The sequence below is a fragment of the Mobula hypostoma genome, chromosome 1 (assembly GCF_963921235.1).
Source record: "Mobula hypostoma chromosome 1, sMobHyp1.1, whole genome shotgun sequence".
Lineage (NCBI taxonomy): Eukaryota > Metazoa > Chordata > Chondrichthyes > Myliobatiformes > Myliobatidae > Mobula > Mobula hypostoma.
This window is the reverse complement of record NC_086097.1, coordinates 173,730,509-173,751,063: the sequence shown is the minus strand read 5'-3', so window position 1 is coordinate 173,751,063 and position 20,555 is coordinate 173,730,509. Positions and strand designations below refer to the sequence as shown.

At 41.7% G+C, this 20,555-nt stretch overlaps 1 protein-coding gene across 4 annotated transcripts in view; it reads left to right on the top strand.

Annotated features, from left to right (window-relative positions):
- LOC134352539 (intermembrane lipid transfer protein VPS13B-like) overlaps positions 1-20,555 on the top strand; it is a 1,085,891-nt gene that overhangs the window by 223,048 nt on the left and 842,288 nt on the right. For all 4 annotated transcript variants that reach the window (XM_063059809.1, XM_063059800.1, XM_063059806.1 and 1 more), the window contains exon 12: positions 7,807-7,894. In XM_063059809.1, the coding sequence (XP_062915879.1) occupies positions 7,807-7,894 (88 nt within the window). The remainder of the gene's footprint in view (positions 1-7,806; positions 7,895-20,555) is intronic.

Below are 20,555 nucleotides of genomic sequence, written 5' to 3'. Positions count from 1 at the left end.
AGATACAAAGTGCAGAAATGTGGGGAAAATGAATATACATTCTTTTCCAAGATCTGCATGCCATGTTGGCAATATGTTTGTCGAAGCATATCCTCATATTGTGTTAAATAATGAAGGCAAACTGATGTATTTGGCATCAATCTGACAGATGTTAGATAAATAAAATTATGATAAAATGTTGGAAACCTTCAGCAGATGTGTAGTATTTTTTTTAACAAAGAATTAATATTCATGTTAAGCATTGTTTCATCAGAATTGGTTGCAGCGCACATGTTGACTCTCTCTATCCACGGTTGTTGCTATGTGTCTGAGTGTTGCGTTTTTTTTGTTTCAACGGCACACCAGTCTTATAAATTTGTGCAATGCAACTACTTTTGAAGAAACATTAAATTGTGTAAAAAAATTCTTTAAATGTTAACTGTAACCAGCAATGCAGTGTAGTTTCATTTTATCACTTAAATGATGAATGCATTTTATGATAAATCTTTTGATATTTCTAATCACATTCTTTTGAATTCAGATTGTCGGGATTGGTTTGAAAAGTTAAAAGCATAAAATATTTATTTTCTTTCAATTATACAGTTTCCTTGTATTTAGATTAGATTAGATTATGAGGACACTCAGTCTTCATTTATTGTCATTTAGAAATGCATGCATTAAGAAATGATACAATGTTTCTCCAGAGTGATATCACAAGAAAAACAGGATAAACCAAAGACTAACACTGACAAGACCACATAATGATAGCATATAGTTACAGTTGTGCAAAGCAATGCCATAATTTGATAAAGAGCAGACCATGGGCACAGTAAAAAGAAAAGTCTCAAAGTTCCGATTGACTCCCGATAGTCCTGATAGCAGGCGGCAAAAGGGAGAAACTCTCCCTGCCATAAATCTCCAGGCGCCGACAACTGCCGATGCATTGGAAGCACCCGACCATAGCCGACTCTGAGTCCGTCAGAAAACTTCGAGCCTCTGACCAGCCCCCCTACACCGAGCACCATCTCTGCCGAGCGCTTCGACACCGCCCCGGCCGCCGAGCAACAAGCAAAGCCGAGGACTCGGGGCCTTCTCCAGAGATTCTGGTTACCACACAGTAGCAGCGGCAGCGAAGAAGGCATTTCAGAAGTTTCACCAGATGTTCCTCTGTGCTGTCATGTCTGTCTCCATCAAATCAGGATTGTGCATGGCACCCTACTTGACAAATTACAGATATCATTCACCAGAGTGGCCGCTGCGAGCTGTGTCGCACCGCCATCTTCCCCTTCTCCTGATTTTCTCAGTGGAAAGAGGTTTTACCATTTTCGTTTAGAAGACAGTTTTTCACTGCCGATATTAAAAGTGGCCTAAATTTCTAATGTCATTGAATGATATTGTTGGGAGTGTATTTTTTCCATGAATTTGATATTGTCCAGAGGAATGTATCCAAAACCGGACCTTGATTTTTTTATTTTAATAATTAGAATCATGATCCTCTGCTTTTCTGAAGGCATATAGTATCGATGTACTTTGCCTACTTTTTCTCCAAAAATACTAATATCTGATATCTTTGTGTGGCAGATTTCATTCATTAGTTAGCTTGAAATACTTAACAGTCCTCTTCACAGTTACCCTAACTTGCTTTTTGTCAGAGACCAAAGAAGGTACAAGGAGGAAATATGAAGTGCACTTCAAATGGATAAACCTCCTAGTCTAGATTGGCTGCATCCTGGTTGCTGAGAGAAGTACGGAAAGAAATGTGAGAGTCTTGGCCATAATTTACTGACACAGTGAGAGAATCAGAGGGACCGGGGGGATGGGTGTAGTAAAATGAAACAAAACTCTGCAGGCTAGGCAGCATTTGTGGAAAGTGAAACTGCGAATGTTTCGGCTTGAAGATCTTTCATCAAAACTGGAAAAGTGAGAAAACAAATTAGTTGCAGAGTAGGTGGGGAAAGATAGCTAAAACAAAGGGATATATCTCATAGGTTAATACAGGATTACAGGCTGTTCCTGGGTTATGAATGTTCGTGTTATAGACACTTATGTACGAGTGAGTGCCCATAACTTTATGAAATTCAGAAGTCCAACTTGCATGCATACTTTTAGAAACATAGAAAACCTACAGCACAATACAGGTCCTTTGGCCCACAATGCTGTGCTGAACATGTACTTACTTCAGAAATTATCTAGGATTACCCATAGCCCTCTATTTTTCTACGTCCATGTATCTATCCAGGAGTCTCTTAAAAGACCCTATTGTATCCGCCTCCACCACAGTCGCCGGCAGCCCAATCCACACACTCACCACTGTGCGTAAAAAAAAAACAAAAAAACAAAAAAAAAACTTACTCCTGACATACCCTCTGTACCTACTTCCAAGCACCTAAAACTGTGCCCTCTCGGGTTAGCCATTTCAGCCCTAGGATAAAGGCTCTGACTATCCATATGATCAATCCCTCTCATCATCTTATATGCTTCTTTCAGGTCACCTCTCATCCTCTGTCGCTCCAAGGAGAAAAGGCCCAGTTGACTCAACCTATTCTCACAAGGCATGCTCTCAATCCAGGGAACATCCTTGTAAATCTCTTCTGCACCCTTTCTATGGTATCCACATCCTTCCTGCAGTGAGGTGACTAGAACTGAGCACAGTACTCCAAGTGGGGTCTGACCAGCGTCCTTTACAGCTGTAATATTACCTCTTAGCTCCTGAATTCAGTCCCATGGTTGACAAAGGCCAATGCACTGTATCCCTTCTTCATTTCATTTTTAAATCTTTTTATTGACATATAATCTTCTACAACTATAAAATACAGAAATTCAACAAATTATATATATATTTAATAAAGCTGAAGAAAAAATCTTACATATGCTAATGAAAAAGAAATTATAAAAGAAAAAGGAAAAAAGAGAACCCTAACTAATTAAAAAAAACTCCACTAATTACAAAACAAAAAAAAGAGAAAAAACAACCATTAGGAACCAACTCCAGGAGCAATATGTCTTACAATCATTTATTTATATATATATATATATATATAAAAAAATAAAAGAAGAAAAAGAAAACAACAACTGCCAAATCACATTTATATAACATAAAATTGGAAGGAAACCATGTAAGTTAATTCAAATTAAATGATAATATTTAGCAAAAGAGCCCCACCTTCTCTCAAAATCAAATCGGGGATCAAAAGTTCTACTTCTAATTTTTCCAAACTAAGACATAACATTACTTGGGAAAACCATTGAATTAGTGTAGGAGCAGAAGTATCTTTCCACTTCAATAAAATAGCTCTTCTTGCCAACAATGTAACGAATGCAATTACATATTGGTTTGAAAATGAAATACCCTGAATATGATGGGGAATGTATGCCTCCTTAACCACACAGTCAACCTGCACAGCAGCTTTGAGTGTCCTAAGGACACTGACCGCAAGATCACTCTGATCCTCCACACTGCCAAGAGTCTTACCATTAATGCTATATTTTGCCATCATATTTGACCTACCAAAATGAACCACCTCGCACTTATCTGGGTTGAACTCCATCTGCCACTTCTCAGCCCAGTTTTGCATCCTATCAATGTCCCGCTGTAACCTCTGACAGCTCTCTACCCTATCCACAACACCCGCAACCTTTGTGTCATCAGCAGATTTACTAACTCATCCCTCCACTTCCTCACCCAGGTCATTTATAAAAATCATGAAGAGAAAGGGTCCCGGAACAGATCCTTGAGGCACACCACTGGTCACCAGCTTCCATGCAGAATATGACCCGTCTACAACCACTCTTTGCTTTCTGTAGGCACCAAATTCTGGATCCACAAAGCAAGGTCCCGTTGGATCCCATGCCTCCTTACTTTCTCAATAAGCCTTGGATGGGGTGCCCTATCAAATGCCTTGCTGAAATCCATATGCACTACATCTACTGTTCTACCTTCATCAATGTATTTAGTCACATTTTCAGAAAATTCAGTCAGGCTCGTAAGGCATGACCTGCCTTTGACAAAGCCATGCTGACTACTCCTAATCATATAATGCCTCTCCAAATGTTCATAAATCCTGCCTCTCAGAATCTACTCCATCATCTTACCAACCACTGAAGTAAGACTCACTGGTCTATAATTTCCTGGGCTGTCTCTACTCCCTTTCTTGAAAAAGGAAACAACATCTGCAAGCCTGTAATCCTCTGGAACCTCTCCCGTCCCCATTGATGATGCAGCAATCTCCTCCCTTGCCTCCCACAGTAGCCTGGGGTATAACTCATCTGGTCCTGGTGACTTATCCAACTTGATGCTTTCCAAATGCTCCAGCACATCCTCTTTCTTAATATCTATATGCTCAAGCTTTTCAATCTGCTGTTAGTCATCCCTACAATTGCCAAGGTCCTTTTCTGTCATGAATACTGAAGCAAAGTATTCATTAATTACCTCTGCTATCTCCTCCGGTTTCATACACAGTTTTCCACTGTCATACTTGATTGGTCCTATTCTCTCATGTCTTTTGGTGCTACAAATAGCAGAAATATTTATTCTTCTCTACATTAAGTAGTTGTTCTTTCTTATTAGACATTTGTTTTCATTGTCAATCATTACAATACTGTGGAGGCATGGCTATTATTTTGAGTAATTTTGTAATTTTCCAACTCCTTGACAAAATCAGCTAACTGATATCTGTAAAAATGGAACCCATTCCTTTCCTGTCTGGTGGTGGGGGGCGTGGGGCTACTGTATAGGACCGAAAGAGGCTTCAGAGTGTTGTAAATTAAGTCAGCTCCATCTTGGGTACTAACCTGCAGAGTGCCTAGGACATCTTCATGGAGTGGTGTCTCAGAAAGGCAGCATCCATTATTGGGGACATCCAGCACCCGGGGCATGCCCTTTTCTCACTGTTGCCATCGGGTGGCATGTGCAGAACCCTGGGGGCACACACTCAGCGATTCAGTAACGGCTTCTTCTCCTCTGCCATCCAATTTCTAAATGGACGTTGAACCCGTGGGACACTACCTCACTTTTTTTAGTATATAGTATTTCTGTTTTTTGCACGACTTTTGATCTATTCAATATACGTACATTATACTGAATAAGATTTATTTATTTATTTATTTTCTTCTATATTATGTAATGCATTGAACTGCTGCTACTAAGTTAACAAGTTTCACGTCACATGCCATTGATAATAAACCTGATTCTGATTCTGATTTTGACTGCGTACATTGTTGTGATTCGTATTTGCAGAGTGGCAATCTGTGCCTGGAGCCAGAGGATGTGGGTGAGGTCTTAAAATACTACTTGGCACCTGTATTCACTATGGAGAATGACAATGTAGTTTACGAAATAAGGGAGGGAATGGAGACCTTAGATTAGTAGAGCTCCACAGCAAGGGTACAGGCCATTCAGCCCAACTTGTTCATGCCAACCAATAAGACTATTTAAGCCAGACCCATTTGCCAGCATTTCAAAGGTTCAGAGATTCAAAGGTCCAATGTAATGTCAGAGAAATGTATACAATATACATCCTGAAGTGATTTTTCTTTGCAACCATCCACGAAAACAGAGAAGTGCCCCAAGGAATGAACGACAGATAAACCTAAGAACCCCAAAGTCCCCCCCAGCTCCCCACTTCCCGCACAGAAGTGGCAGTGAGCAAAAATCCCCCCTCCCCCCAACGGCAAAAAAAAAGCAAGCATCGGCACCATCACCAAGCATTCAAGCATGAGCAAAGCAATTCCACAGACACAGACTTGCTGTTCTCCCAAAGACTTTGCATTACGCCCAACATTCGAAATACCGCAGATTCTCTGTCTCCCTAATAAGGGAGAAAAAGTTGTCTCCATTTTCCCAGCCAGCACGGAGATTTAACAAACAACCCCCTGGTTTACCACATTAAAAAGTCCGTTACGTTGCTTTTTTCAAGCACTGTGCTTGAAGATCGCAAAGATCCCAGGTCTTTGGGCCCACAGCAGATATCCTGACTCTCCTGATGACACACAGGTCTCCTAACTTGACACCGACCCTCAATCCGCCTGTCTCCAGAGCCCCGAGATCTTAGACTTCCGAATTCAAGCCCGGCTCTCAGGCCGAACCCTTGGCCAGTCCTGAAACACTGAGAACGGGTTCCATTCCCGCAAAGAACCGAATTCAGCACGTAACTCCAGGTCAGGGTCTTCCAAAAACCCTGAAAGGGAAAATAAACATATTAAAGATGGGAATAGAGCTGTTTCCAAAGATGCAAGCAAAGAAGTTGCCATTTTGGTCCATCTTAACTGCACACCGCCTCTTTCAATCGTATTTGACTTATATTCCTCTCAATCTTTCTTATCCATGTACCTGTTTAAATCTCTTTTAAATTTTATTATTGTACCTGGCTCAATCACTCACTCTGGCAGCTGATTCTATGTACATGCATGAAAATGATGCCCTTTGAGACCCTTTGAAATCAAAACTTTTTCACAGATCTGAACTTCATCACCTTAAACCTTTGCCTTCGAGATTTTGATTGCCTTTTCCTGGGGGAGAAAAACACTGCATACATTCATCTTATCTGTGTGTTTTATGATTTTGTACATCTCTATCATAGTTCTAGAGTACACTGTCAATGAACAAGAGGACATCTTAGATTTTGAGGAGTTAAAACTGAATAAATCCCCAGGGTCTGATGATTTTTGAGGCTGTCGTGCGAGTTAAGATTGCAGAAATTTTCGAATTTTGTTTGGCCACATTAGTGACAACAAATATGGTACCCTTATTCAAGAGGGCTGCAGGGATAAACCAGGATATTAGTCCAGTAATATCATGTCAGGAATAGGAAAGTTGCTGTAAAACATTGTAAAGGATAGGACTAATCTAAACTTAGAGTGGCACAAGTTGATCAAGAATTATCAATTTGCCTTTGTGGAGACGTAGTCAGCAATTAGTTGGTGGACAGATGAACAAGATTACCCAGGAAGACAGTGAGGATCCTACAGGACAATTGAAGCTAAAGTTGGATAGGTTTGTTTTGAAGTAAAGGATAATGGGGGAATGCTAGAGCATTTTTGTATCTTCAGAATTGGAGAGATAGACTACAATGCTGTTTTTAACTTTTGTACCATTCTCTGCTTAACGTTGAAGTGAACGTTAAAGTTGAAGCACCCATGTTATATTTTGCTTCGCTTAGAGCTACAGGTAAATAAAATCTTGCGAAAGTTTCATTTTAAAAGATGTACACTAAACCCTACAATGCAGTTTAAAATAAACCTGTGTATGGAGATTCTGTTTCACAAACCCTGCAGTATAATTAAAAGTGAATTCCACCTTTGAGTGGCGGAAGGTACTAATGGGAGAGAAAGCGAAGAGTATTGATTTTACTGTAAGCTATTAGTTGTAATTGTCATTTACTTGACAGAAAACTTTAGGGTGGTACAAGCACAGTTTTGGTGATTGAACACTGGCCAATCTGTATTCTTGTTGAAGTTCTATCATATGCAGGTAATTTTTGAGGCAGATTTGCATTGTATTCCTGAATACAGATGCCACACTTCAACAAATAGCATGAGTATAATTGAATTCTAAGCTACATTTGGGAAAAAATACTGAGAGATCACTGACTCTCAATGTAACTAAAATTATATATTAACTGGTGAAGTAGTAACCCAAATTGTATTGCTCTCTGTACTATGTCATGTTACTTGAATTGGAGGGTGCTTAAGATAACCTCTGTACTCTTTCCCTGATAAGTCTTTGTGTAATGGCTACACAAATATAAATAGGCATCCCTGTATAGGGCTGTAATCTCTGAACTCCATCCTTCTGGAACTTAAGTTTTATTTGTCTTTCTTTGTTGGCAGGAGACATACACAGAGATAGCTGGTGTGCAGCGTTTTGGAGCTTTCTACATGGATTACCTGTATACAATGGAGTGCAGTGCTGGCAAAGGTATTGCTTTATTTTCTCTTTGATGTTTGCTTCCCTCCCCTTGAACTACACAAACAAAAGTTTTTATAGCCTTCTGGGCCTTGACCTGTTGCCCTCTCTTTCACCTAACTGACCAGGATAGTCAGGTGAGATTATATCTTCAAGTTATAAGAACAGTATTTTAAATAGTGATTAAACTGCAACTTGAGAAGTGGGCTTTTGATCAGCTCACGTGGTCATTGCTTCCTAAATTTAATGGTTCTTTGATGTGTATTTTCTTTAAGTATCAGTAAATAACTGCTTTTTCCTCATATACAACTAAATATGCTACTGCACAATTTAAAGTGCTCAAAATTTCCTGAGAATTGATCCTTTTTCTGAGATTGTAACATATGTTACATTAACTGATGATGTATTTCTATTGGTTTGTGAATTGAATTGACTTTATTTCTTGCATCCTTCACATACATAAGGAGTAAAAATCTTTACACCTCCATCTGAATATGCAACGTGCAGTTTATAGTAATTTGTAATCAGTAGTATATACAGTAAGATATACAACAGAACAGTCAATATAGCTTAGAAATACAATTGTATCAGCATGAATTAATCAGTCTGATGGCCTGGTGGAGGAAGCTGTCCCGGAGCCTGTTGTTCCTGGTTTTAATGTTGTACCGTTTTCTATATGGTAGCAGTTGGAACAGTTTGTGGTTGAGGTGACTTGGGTCCCCAATGACCCTTTGGGCCCTTTTTACGTACACAAACAAAAAGGACACTGTATATGTCCTGAGTAGTGGGATGTTCACATCCACAGATGTGCTGGCTGTCCGCACCACTGTCTGCAAAGTCCTGCGATTTGTGGGTGCAAAATGTAGTTTTGTGACTCAAATATTCACAGGTGCACTGCTTGAAGTTGTTTCTATTGACAAAGTATAATGGGGTGAATTTTGGTTACTAGTTATGATCTTCATTGTCACATTATTGTTACATGTATTGAGGTTTGGTGAGAAGTGTTGTTTTGTGTTACAGAAAGTGCAATGCAGGCAGGTAATAAGGTGCAAGGCCATGATGATATAAAAAAAGTCAAGAGTCCACTAATTGTACAAGGGGGCGTTACAGTAATCTTGTAACAGCAGGATAGAAGTTGTCCTTGAGGCTGATGGTACATGCTTTTAGGCTTTTACACCTTTTGCCTGATGGCAGGGGAGGGGATATGAAGAAAGAATGTCTAGAATAGGTGGGGTCTTTGATTATGCTGGCTGCAGAGTCTCAAAAAAGTAAAAACTATCTTTTCTAATCAAATCTATTGTATTGTTTTGGTTAAAGTGAAACCACACCTTATTTGCATTAGACTCATTGGATATGGATTGCAGCTCAATTTGGAAATCTTCTAAACACGTTATAGGTATGATAATTTTATAGTCACATAGCAATGAATTTGACTCTTGTGGTATCAATAAACACCAGATCAGAAAAAGTGTGCTAATTTGAAATTACATAGGTAGCAATATGTTAACTAATTAATGTGGTTAAAAAGATTGAAAGGAGCTGCTGCTTTTTTACATCCTGAATCCATCTCACCCCACCCCCCAATTTTATGTCCCCTTAAGATGTTAGCATGCAAACTATATTCAGTACATGTTGACACATCTCTGCTACCATAACTTAAAAATAATCCTTCAAATTTAACTCCAGTTTGGGAATGTTAACATGGTGTGCTTTGCAGCTGTGTATCACCATGTTCTCACACAATATATACTTTTGCATGTCTATTTTTTATATCAGAGAGGCATAATTGAAAGCAGTGAAGTCCTAGAATACAGGCAACATCTGATGGGTCATATAGCGTTCATGGAGAGAGAAATGGCAAGGCTTTCAAAGGAGGGTGAAATGTTAATCTGTTACTTCCTCTAAGAGTATTACATGATCTGAGTATTTCTCAAATATTCCTCTTTCTATTTCAGATTTTCAGAATCTGCAGCCTTTTGCATTTGTGCTATGTTTTAACTTTTCTACAGCTTAGTTATATTAAGTAAGTTTTGACTTAATTGCACATAGAATGGCGAGACTTAGTCATAGTCATACTTTATTGATCCCGGGGGAAATTGGTTTTCGTTACAGTTGCACCATAAATAATAAATAGTAATAGAATCATAAATAGTTAAATAGTAATATGTAAGTTATGCCAGTAAATTATGAAATAAGTCCAGGACCAGCCTATCGGCTCAGGGTGTCTGACCCTCCAAGGGAGGAGTTGTAAAGTTTGATGGCCACAGGCAGGAATGACTTCCTATGACGCTCTGTGTTGCATCTCGGTGGAATGAGTCTCTGGCTGAATGTACTCCTGTGCCCACCCAGTACATTATGTAGTGGATGGGAGACATTGACCAAGATGACATGCAAGTTAGACAGCATTCTCTTTTCAGACACCACCGTCAGAGAGTCCAGTTCCATCCCCACAACATCACTGGCCTTACGAATGAGTTTGTTGATTCTGTTGGTGTCTGCTACCCTCAGCCTGCTGCCCCAGCCCACAACAGCAAACATGATAGCACTGGCCACCACAGACTCGTAGAACATCCTCAGCATCATCCAGTAGATGTTAAAGGACCTCAGTCCCCTCAGGAAATAGAGACGGCTCTGACCCTTGTAGACAGCCTCAGTGTTCTTAGACCTAACCTAACTTTTTAGCACTGACCTTAATTGAGATAGAGTGTTACACAGTGCACTTGTATTTTTCAAAACAGCATTAAGACTTAGTTTGGAGATTTTGAGCTGATTGGGCTATGTGATTCATTGATCATTTTAAGTGAATGCAGTTTTTTTAACTAAATAATTAATTTTGGATCCAGCATAGTTTTGCCTAATTGGAGAGCTGGGATTTTAAAAGTTTGAACCAGAAAGTAGCAGCATAAACCTTGAGAGATAGGTTGCTGCATACTGTTCAAATATTGTAACAAGTTAGTAAAATTTAATTTGAAAAATCAGAATATTTAAATTAGGTCCAAAGTCTGGCAACTCTGATTATTGCAGCTGAATTAGAAACTGCAAGCGAAATTAAAATACTTTGAGCATTAAAAGTTGGATTTAATCAACTATATTACACAATTGAATTCAAGTCTTCCGTCCTTGGACTCACTTTACACCGCACACTGTCGGAGCAGTGCTGCCAGGATAATCAAGGACACGACCCACCCAGCCAACAGACTTTTCGCCCCTCTTCCCTCCGGGAGAAGGTTCAGGAGCTTGAAGACTCGTACGGCCAGATTTGGGAACAGCTTCTTTCCAACTGTGATAAGACTGCTGAACGGATCCTGACCCGGATCTGGGCCGTACCCTCCAAATATCCGGACCTGCCTCTCGGTTTTTTTGCACTACCTCACTTTCCTTTTTCTATTTTCTATTTATGATTTATAATTTAAATTTTTAATATTTAATATTGATTTGTACTCCAGGGAACGCGAAGCGCAGAATTAAATATCACTGTGATGATTGGACGCTCTAGTATCAATTGTTTGGCGACAATAAAGTATAAAGTGTAAAGTATAAATATTCAACCTATAACATTCTCTAATTTGCTCCTGTTAGAAATGAGGTTTGTTGTGAATCAGGCACCCTACTTAATTTCGAAAACAAGAGAAAATCTGCAGATGCTGGAAATCTGAGCAACACACACAAAATGCTGGGGGAAACTCAGCAGGCCAGGCAGCATCTATAGAAAAAAAAGTACAGTCGACACTTCAAGCCAATACCCTTTGGCAGGACTGGAGAAAAAAAGCTGAAGAGTAGATTTGAAAGGTGGGAGGAGGGGAGATAGAAACGCCAGGTGACAGGTGCAACTTGGAAGCAGAGGGATGAAGCGAAGAGCTGGGAATTTGATTAGTGAAAGGTGACAGAAGGGCATGGAAGGAAGAAAAGTGGGGGGGGGAGGAGCACCAGAGGAAGGCGATGGGCAGGCAAGGAGATAACATGAGAGAAGGACAAGGGGATGGGAAATGGTGATGGGGTGGGAGGGGGGACATTACTGGAAATTTGAGAAATTGGCGTTCATGCCATCAGATTGGACGCTACCCAAACAGAATATAAGGTGTTGTTCTTCCAACATAAGTGTGGCCTTATCCCGACAGTGGAGGAGGCCATGGATGGACATATCAGAATGGGAATGGGAAGTGGAATTAAAATGGGTGGCACTGGGAGATCCCACTTCTTCTGGCAGACGGAGTATAGATGCTTGGCGAAGCAGTCTCCCAATCTCCTTCGGTCTCATCAATATACAAGAGGCCACACCAGAAGCACCGAACACAGTATATGATCCCAGCAGACTCACAGGTGAAGTGTCGCCTCACCTTCAAGAATTGTTTAGGGCCCTGAATGGTAGTGAGGGAGGAAGTGTAGCAACAGATGTAGCACTTGTTCCGCTTGCAAGGAGAATTGCCAGGAGGGAGATCAGTGGGGAGGGAGGAATGGACAATCCCCTGCAGGGATCGCTCCCTATGTGACTTCCTTGTCCATTCTCTCTCTCATGTTATCTCATTGCCTAACCATTGCCTCCTTCTAGTTCTTCTCCCTGCCCCCCCCATTTTTCTTCTTTCCTCCATGGCCTTCTGTCTCTTTCACTGATCAACTAACTAGCTCTTTGCTTCATCACTTCCCCTCCAAGTTGCACCTATTGCCTGGCGTTTCTCTCTCCTCTCCCCCCCCCCCACCTTTCAAATCTACTCCTCAGCTTTTGTCTCCAGTCCTTCCAAAGGGTTTCAGCCCGAAACGTCAACTGTAATTTTTACCAGCTGCCTAACCTGCTGAGTTCCTCCAGCATTTTGTGTGTGTTGCTTTAATTTTGAAAATGCTGATAACATTCAGCAGGTAAGGCAGCACCTATGGAAAGTTAAACAGAGTTATTGTTTCAAGCTGGAGACCCTTTGTCAAAATTGGGACAGAGAGTTTCAGTAGCAGAGAAGATAGGAGAGGAATCGGTAGAACAGAGAGAATGTGTCTGATGGGGTGAGACCTATAAATTAGTGTAATAGTTGGAGTCAGATTATACTTCTTTGTGTGTTGTGTTGCTAATAGGATTGTGGTATTAACAATATTAATGAAAAGAGAGTAACTGGGTCAAAGACAGATGATTCGCAGAAATGACAAGTTCTGTTGCAAATAGAAAGAGTGAGTTAGAAAAAGTTGGAGAATTTGTTATTGGTTCTGGAAGGCTATGTTGAGATAGATGTTGTTCCTGAAGCTTCTGTTGATCCTACAGCCAAATAGATTAGAGTGGCAATTAAACTGACAGGCAAGAAGAAACTCAGGATCACTCCGTTACATTGAACACGTGCATTCAGTGATCACCCTTGTGAATCAGTGATGTACCCAATCTGCGTTTGGTTTCTCTAGTGCAGAGGAGGCCACATTGTAATTACTGATTGTAGTACACTAGACCAGAAGAAGTGCAAGAGAATTGTTAATAAATTTGGAGAGACTGTGTCCCTCATGGGGGTGAGGGGGGGACAGAAGAGAAAAGGTGAAAGGACATGTGTTTCATTTCCTCAGTTGCAGGGAAACATACCATAAAATGGAAGTCATTGGGAGTGGACCAGGGTAACACAAAATGCAAAATACGGAAGATATAGGTATATAGAATGATATTGGAGCTGGTGCAGCTGTTAAGGGGTAATCCATTGAATATGGAGGCTTAGGTGATGGAAGTTGAGAACAAGGGAAACTAGAGTGGGAGAAAGGAATAGAACTGTGGGGCAGGAAATAGAAGAGCTGTGGTCAAGAGCGCTGTGCACTACCACAGTCATTTTTCTAAACCATGCTACTGACAACTAATTTGTTTTCACTTTCCACAGGTATTGTCTGACTTGCTGAGTATTTCCAGCATTTTGGGTTTCTATTTCAGATTTCTAGTATCTGCAGTTGTTTTGATTTACATCACACCCAATTCTAAAGCTGCAACATTTTTTTCCAGATGTAAACCAAATGCACAAAGATAGCACAGCATATAGATTTTACTAAGTAATATCTTTCTTGCCAGTTTTTTTGGCTGCTGAAAGAATCTACCAGACCTTTTCACTTAAACAGGTTTAAATCGTTTGGACTATTGAGAACTGCAGGTTTTAAATTGAAGAAAAATACTCCCAAACTTTCAAATGACAGGCATACTTCAGATCTAAACTTGAGCAAACTGTATATTATATAATTTAGTTATATACTTATGTACCTGTCCTTTTAATGTCATGTCTGCTTCCATGTTGCACTTTGAAATGTTTGACTTGACTTTGTTGTTGATAGTGGAGACTAGGAAAAAAAGGTGCTGTGATTTCAGGATGAAAAATGGTGCATTTTCAGATACTGTTCATGGATTTGATTTTAAACTATTTGGTTCAGCCATTCCGATAGTTTAAAACTTTGGAGAGAGCTAAGTTAGTCCATTTGTTTGCTTTGAGGAACAGCAGTAAGTAATACTGGAATCATCTACTCCAACAAGGTTATGTCAATAAGTACTACAATGATAGTAGTTTCCTTTCTGAAAGTTTGTTTAGTTAGATTATAATCTCTTGTAAGTTATTTTTATCTATTTAAGGTCTTGCAGACAGCTCAAGGTTACTTTTTTCAGAGTGCTAATAGGTTTGAACATGATAAAAATGGGAATAATCAAATTTGAGATAACTGTTTCAATAATTCTTTCTAGGGCTGTTATTAAAAGTTAAATTTCTTTACTTATAATGTGGAATGCAATTGCTGCTGAGCATGCAAAGTAAGAATAACTGTTAAGAGACCATCAGTTTCATTAATGTTCACTTCCTAGTTCTTAATGGTCATCTACTTCTTTATATTCTGCCTATAGCTTTGCCAGTTCAGTGACATGATCCAAAATGGGCTTTGTGCATGTGCACAGATGGTCATTATTTCTTTGGGATGAGCATTTCTGAGACCTTTTGGATTTATGTCTGATCTCAGCTAGCAGGTGCTGTTATCATCCTGATGTGGTTAACTGAGCAGAATTTTACAAGGTAGACAGGAATGGACTTTAACCACTGTTCTCGTTCTACATAACTTTACTGCACAGAAACGAGATACTTGTGATCCACTTGAAGGTTCTCACATCTTTAGAGTCATTGATTCATCATGTTGTACAGCACAGAAACAGACTTTTTGCCCATCACCTCTGTGCTGACCTTTTTGCCCATGTAAACTTCAATTTTTCCTTCATCTGACTGTAACCTTCTATGCCATGCCTATTTGAGTGTCTTTCTAAATGCCTGCTAAATATAATAATTGTTTCTATACCACCATCTGTGAAAATGTTGCACATTTCAATAACTGTGTGATTTTTAACCATAAATTCTTACCCCAAAGATCCCCTTTAAATCTCCTACTCCTGACTTTGAGCCTTTTGTTTTTAATTATCCAGTATTTCTGTGCCTCTCATAATCCCCCCTCCCTCTCTCTCTCTCTCCCCCCTCCCCTCCCCTCCCCCTCCCCGCCACTTCCCTCCCCTCCACCCCCTCCCTTCCCCTCCACCCCTCCCCCTCCCCTTCCCTCTCACCTCCCCCTACCTCTCCCCTCTCACCTCCCCCTACCTCTCCCCTCCCCCTCCCCCTCCCCTCTCCCCCCTCCCCCCTCTCCCCCCATCCCCTCACCCCTCTCCCTCCCTCTTCCTCCCCCCACCCTCGCGAATCATATCTTTGCAGTGGGCATATACAGTAAATCCAGGAAACATAATAGCATCAATGAAAGACCATATCCAACAGGATGGACAACAATCCAGTGTACAAAAGGCAATAAACTATAATAATACAAATAGAAAAAAAGAAATAATAATCATAAATAAACAATAAATATTGAGAACATGAGATGAGGAGTCCTTGAAAGTGAGTGCATAAGTTGTGGGTACAGTTCAGTGATGGGGCAAGTGAAATTGAATGAAGTTTTCCCCACTGGTTCAAAAGTCTGATAGCTGAGGTGTATTAACTGTTCCTAAATCTGGTGATGTGGGACCTGGGCTCCTGTACCTTCTTCCTGATGACAACAGCAAGAAGAAAGTATGTGCTTGGTTATGGGGGTCCTTGATGATGGATGCTGCTTTCCTGCGACAGCACTCTGTGTAGATGTGCTTAATGGTGGGTAGGGCTTTGGCTGTGATGGTCTGGGTTGTATCATATCCACTACTTTTTATAAGATTATCCGTTCAAGGGCATTGATGATGCAACCAGTCAATATACTCTCCACCACACACCAATAGAAGTTTGTCAAGGTTTTAGATGTCATGTTGCATCTTTGCAAATTTCTATGGAAGTAGAGGCCCTGCCGTGCTTTCTTGCATGCTGGGCCCAATAATGGTCCTATGAAATGATAACATTGAGGAATTTAAATTTGTTGACTCTCTGTGCCTCTGATCCCCAATGAAGACCAGCTACGTGGCCTTCGAATTTCCTCCTCCTGAAGTCAATAATCAGCTTGCTGGTCTTGTTGATCTTGTGTGAGAGGTTATTTGCGTGACAACTCAGCAATATCTTCAATCTCCCTCTATATGCTGATTCATCACTACCTATGATTTGGCCACTGACAGTGCTGTTGTCAGCAAATTTGAAATGGCATCTGGTGTGAACCTGTTGAGCCAGTAGGTAAATTGCAGCAGATCCAAGTCACTTCTCGTGCTGAAGTTGATGTGTTTTATCACCAACCTCTGGAGGCACTTAATCACAGTGGATGTAAGTGCGACTGGATGATAGTAATCGAGGCAGGTTATCATGTTCTTATAATTGAAGCTTGCTTGAAGCAGGTGGGTATGTCAGACTGCCAAAGCGTGGAGTTAAAGATATCAGTGAACGCTGCAGTCAGTTGATCAGTACAGCTCTTTAGTATTTGGCCAGCTACCCGCCTGGGCCAGATGGTTTCTGTGGGTTCACCTTCTGAAGATTGTTTTCACCCTGGCCTCAGAGACTGAAATTGCAAGGTCATCAGGGGCAGTGGGAGCTGCTGAAGGCTTCTCCCCCATGTTTTGAAGGTCAATGTGAGCATAGAAGGCTCTGAGCTCTCTTGGGAGCAAAGCATTGTTGTCATCTATGACAAGCAGCGCACACAAAATGCTGGTGGACTGCAGCAGGCCTGGCAGCATCTACAGGAAGAAGTACAGTCGACGTTTTGGGTTGAGACCCTTCGTCAGGACGAATGGTAAAAAGAGATAGTAAGAGATTTGAAAGTGGGAGGGGGAGGGGGAGACCCAAAATGATAGGAGAAGACAGGAGGGGGAGGGATGAAGCCAAGAGCTTGGAAGTTGATTGGCAAAAGGGATACAAGGCTGGAGAAGGGGGAGTATCATGGGACGGAAGGCCTTGGAAGAAAGAAAGGGGGAGGGGAGCACCAGAGGAAGATGGAGAACAGGCAAAGAGTTATTGTGAGAGGGAAAGAGAGAAAAATAAATAAATAAATAAATAAATTGGGATGGGGTAAGAAGGGGAGGAGGGGCATTAGCTGAAGTTAGAGAAATCAACGTTCATGCCATCAAGTTGGATGCTACCCTGTTCCTCCAACCTGAGTGTGGCTTCATCTCGACAGTAGAGGAAGCCGTGGATCGACATATCGGAATGGGACGTGGAATTAAAATGTGTGGCCACTGGGAGATCCTGCTTCCTGTGACAGACAGAGTGTAGGTGTTCAGCGAAACGGTCTCCCAATCTGCGTCGGGTCTCATCAAGATATAGAAGGCCACACCGGGAACACCGGAAACAGTATATCATACCAGCAGGCTCACAGGTAAAGTGTCGCCTCACAGGCAAAGTGTCGCCTCACCTGGAAGGACTGTCTGGGGCCCTGAATGGTGGTGAGGGAGGGAGAGCAGGTGTGGCACTTCTTCTGCTTACAAGGGTAAGTGCCAGGAGGGAGATCGGTGGGAAGGGATGGTGGGGGACAAATGGACAAAGGAGTCACGTAGGGAGTGATCCCTGCAGAAAGTTGGGGGGGAGGGAAAGATGTGCTTGGTGGTGGGATCCCATTGGAGATGGCAGAAGTTATGTAGAATTATATGTTGGACCTGGAGGCTGGTGGGGTGGTAGGTGAGGACAAGAGGAACCCTATTCCTAGTGGGGTGGCGTGAGGATGGGGTGAGAACAGCTGTGCGTGAAATGGGAGAGATGTGTTTGAGGGCAGAGTTGATGGTGGAGGAAGGGAAGCCCCTTTCTTTAAAAAAGGAAGACATTTTCTTCGTCCTGGAATGAAAAGCCTCAGTCTGAGAGCAGATGCGGCGGAGACGGAGGGATTGAGAGAAGGGGATGGCATTTTTACAAGTAACAGGGTGGGAAGAAGAATAGTCCAGATAGCTGTGAGAGTCTGTGGGCTTGTAGTAGACATCAGTAGATAAGCTGTCCCCAGAGATAGAGACAGAGAGATCAAGGAAGGGGAGGGAGGTGACCTGACGCAGATTGGGAGACCGCTTTGCTGAACATCTACGCTCTGTCCGCCAGAGGAAGCAGGATCTCCCTGTGGCCACACATTTTAATTCCACGTCCCATTCCCATTCCGATGTGTCAATCCATGGCTTCCTCTACTGTCGAGATGAAGCCACACTCAGGTTGGAGGAACAACACCTTATATTCTGTCTGGGCAGCCTCGAACCTGATGGCATGAACATTGATTTCTCTAACTTCCGTTAATGCCCCTCCTCCCCTTCGTACCCCATCCTTTATTTATGTATGTATGTATGTATGTTTCTCTCTCTTCCTCTCTCACAATAACTCCTTGCCTATTCTCCACCGTCCTCTGGTGCTCCCCTCCCCCTTTCTTTCTTCCAAGGCCTTCTGTCCCATGATACTCCCCCTTCTCCAGCCTTGTATCCCTTTTGCCAATCAGCTTCCCAGCTCTTGGCTTCATCCCTCCCCCTCCAGTCTTCTCTTATCATTTCGGGTCTCCCCCTTCCTCTCCACTTTCAAATCTCTTACTATCTCTTTTTTCCATTAGTCCTGACGAAGGGTCTCAACCTGAAACGTCGACTGTACTTCTTCCTACAGATGCTGCCTGGCTTGCTGTGTTCACCAGCATTTTGTGTGTGCTGCTTGAATTTCCAGCATCTGCAGATTTTCTCATGTTTGCGTTGTCATCTATGACGCTTGGTTTCACTTTGTAAGAGGTAAAACCCTTCCACAGCTGCTGAACATTCTGCAGTGACTCAAGTTTAGTCCAGAATTGCCATTTCGCAAGTGGGATGGCTTTCCGGTGATTGTACCTAGACCTCTTGTATCTCACTTGGTCGCCAGACCTGAATGCCACTGATCTGGCCCTCAGCATATTGTGAATCTCATGGTTCATGCAGGGTTTGTGGAGACATACTTGTCTATGACTGCGTTTATAAGGTCTGTAACAACTGTCGTGATATTTGTTCAGAACCTTTGATGAGTCCTTGAACATGACCCAGTCCACTGACTCAAAGCAGTTCTGTAGCTGCCTCTCTGCGTCATGTACCATCTCTTTGTGTCCTTATCTCTGGAATCTTGCTCTTTAGCCTCTGCCTGTATGTATGTAGGAGAAGGACAGCCAAGTGATCAGATTTCCCAAAATGCAATCTAAGTGTAAAAGAGTAGGCACTCCTTTTTGAAGTATAGCAGTGATCAGGTGTTTTGGGACCCCTGGTGCTGCCAGTTATATGCTGATGATAATTGGGCAGAGATTTCTTCAAAAAGTCTGATTGAAGTCACTGACTGATTTGAAATGTGTTGGGGTAAGCTGTTTCTGGTTTGATGATGGTAGCATTTAATATCTCAAGTATCTGATTAACGTTGTCTTTGGGCAGTACTTAAACTGTGGTCAGCATCGTGGAGGAGAACTCTCTTGCTAAGTAGAATGGTTAGCACTTAATCTTTAGTTGCTCCAGATCAGGAGAACAAGAGTATGATAGAACTGTCGTGTTCGAGCAACAAGAAGAGTTAATCATGAAACACAGAGGCCCCCCCACCACCACGTTTTGCCACCTTTGAATCAGACGTTTGGATCATCCTGTGTATTGAGAAGCCTTTGGGTCTTACTTACTCATCCGACTTTTCAGAGTGAGCCTTGTTTCCGTGAAACACAGAACACAGTAATTCCTCATTTTTCTCCAAGACAACAATTTTGCCCTTAGGTCCTCAATCTTCTTCTCCAGCGACCGTACATTTGCTACCAAGATGCTGAGTAGAGGGACTTTCATTTCTTAGTGGCTCAGCCTGGCTTGGAGTCCTCCCCTCCTCCCTCTCTTCTGGCCATGATGACATCTGCTTCAAGGTGCAGGCTTGAGAGTCAAGCCCGCTGAGTCCTTCAGAATATTGTGAAATTGCTTGCTTATTAAGTAGATTCATAATAATTTTGCTGAAAGGGAAATTACAGGCTGCAAATTGCAGTGAGGGTAACTCAGAAGAGTTATATGTTTTGTAAGCAGCCCACAATACGGCATCATGGTTCACCAGCACCACCTTGCACTGCGCTGGAGAGATAATCAGTCTTGATATGAGGATTGAAATAATTACTGACTATTTCATAGCGACAGGAATATTCCCACTGTGCTACACCAGCTATTCAGTTACAAAATAATAACAGCTTCTTCTTATGTAGGCCCTCAGGATTGAGAATAACTCTGGTTTTGCAGGTTCTGAGATTTCTGATTAGGCCAATGTGGAAACTTTCATCTCTTCCACACACAGTGCTGGTAGGGGCA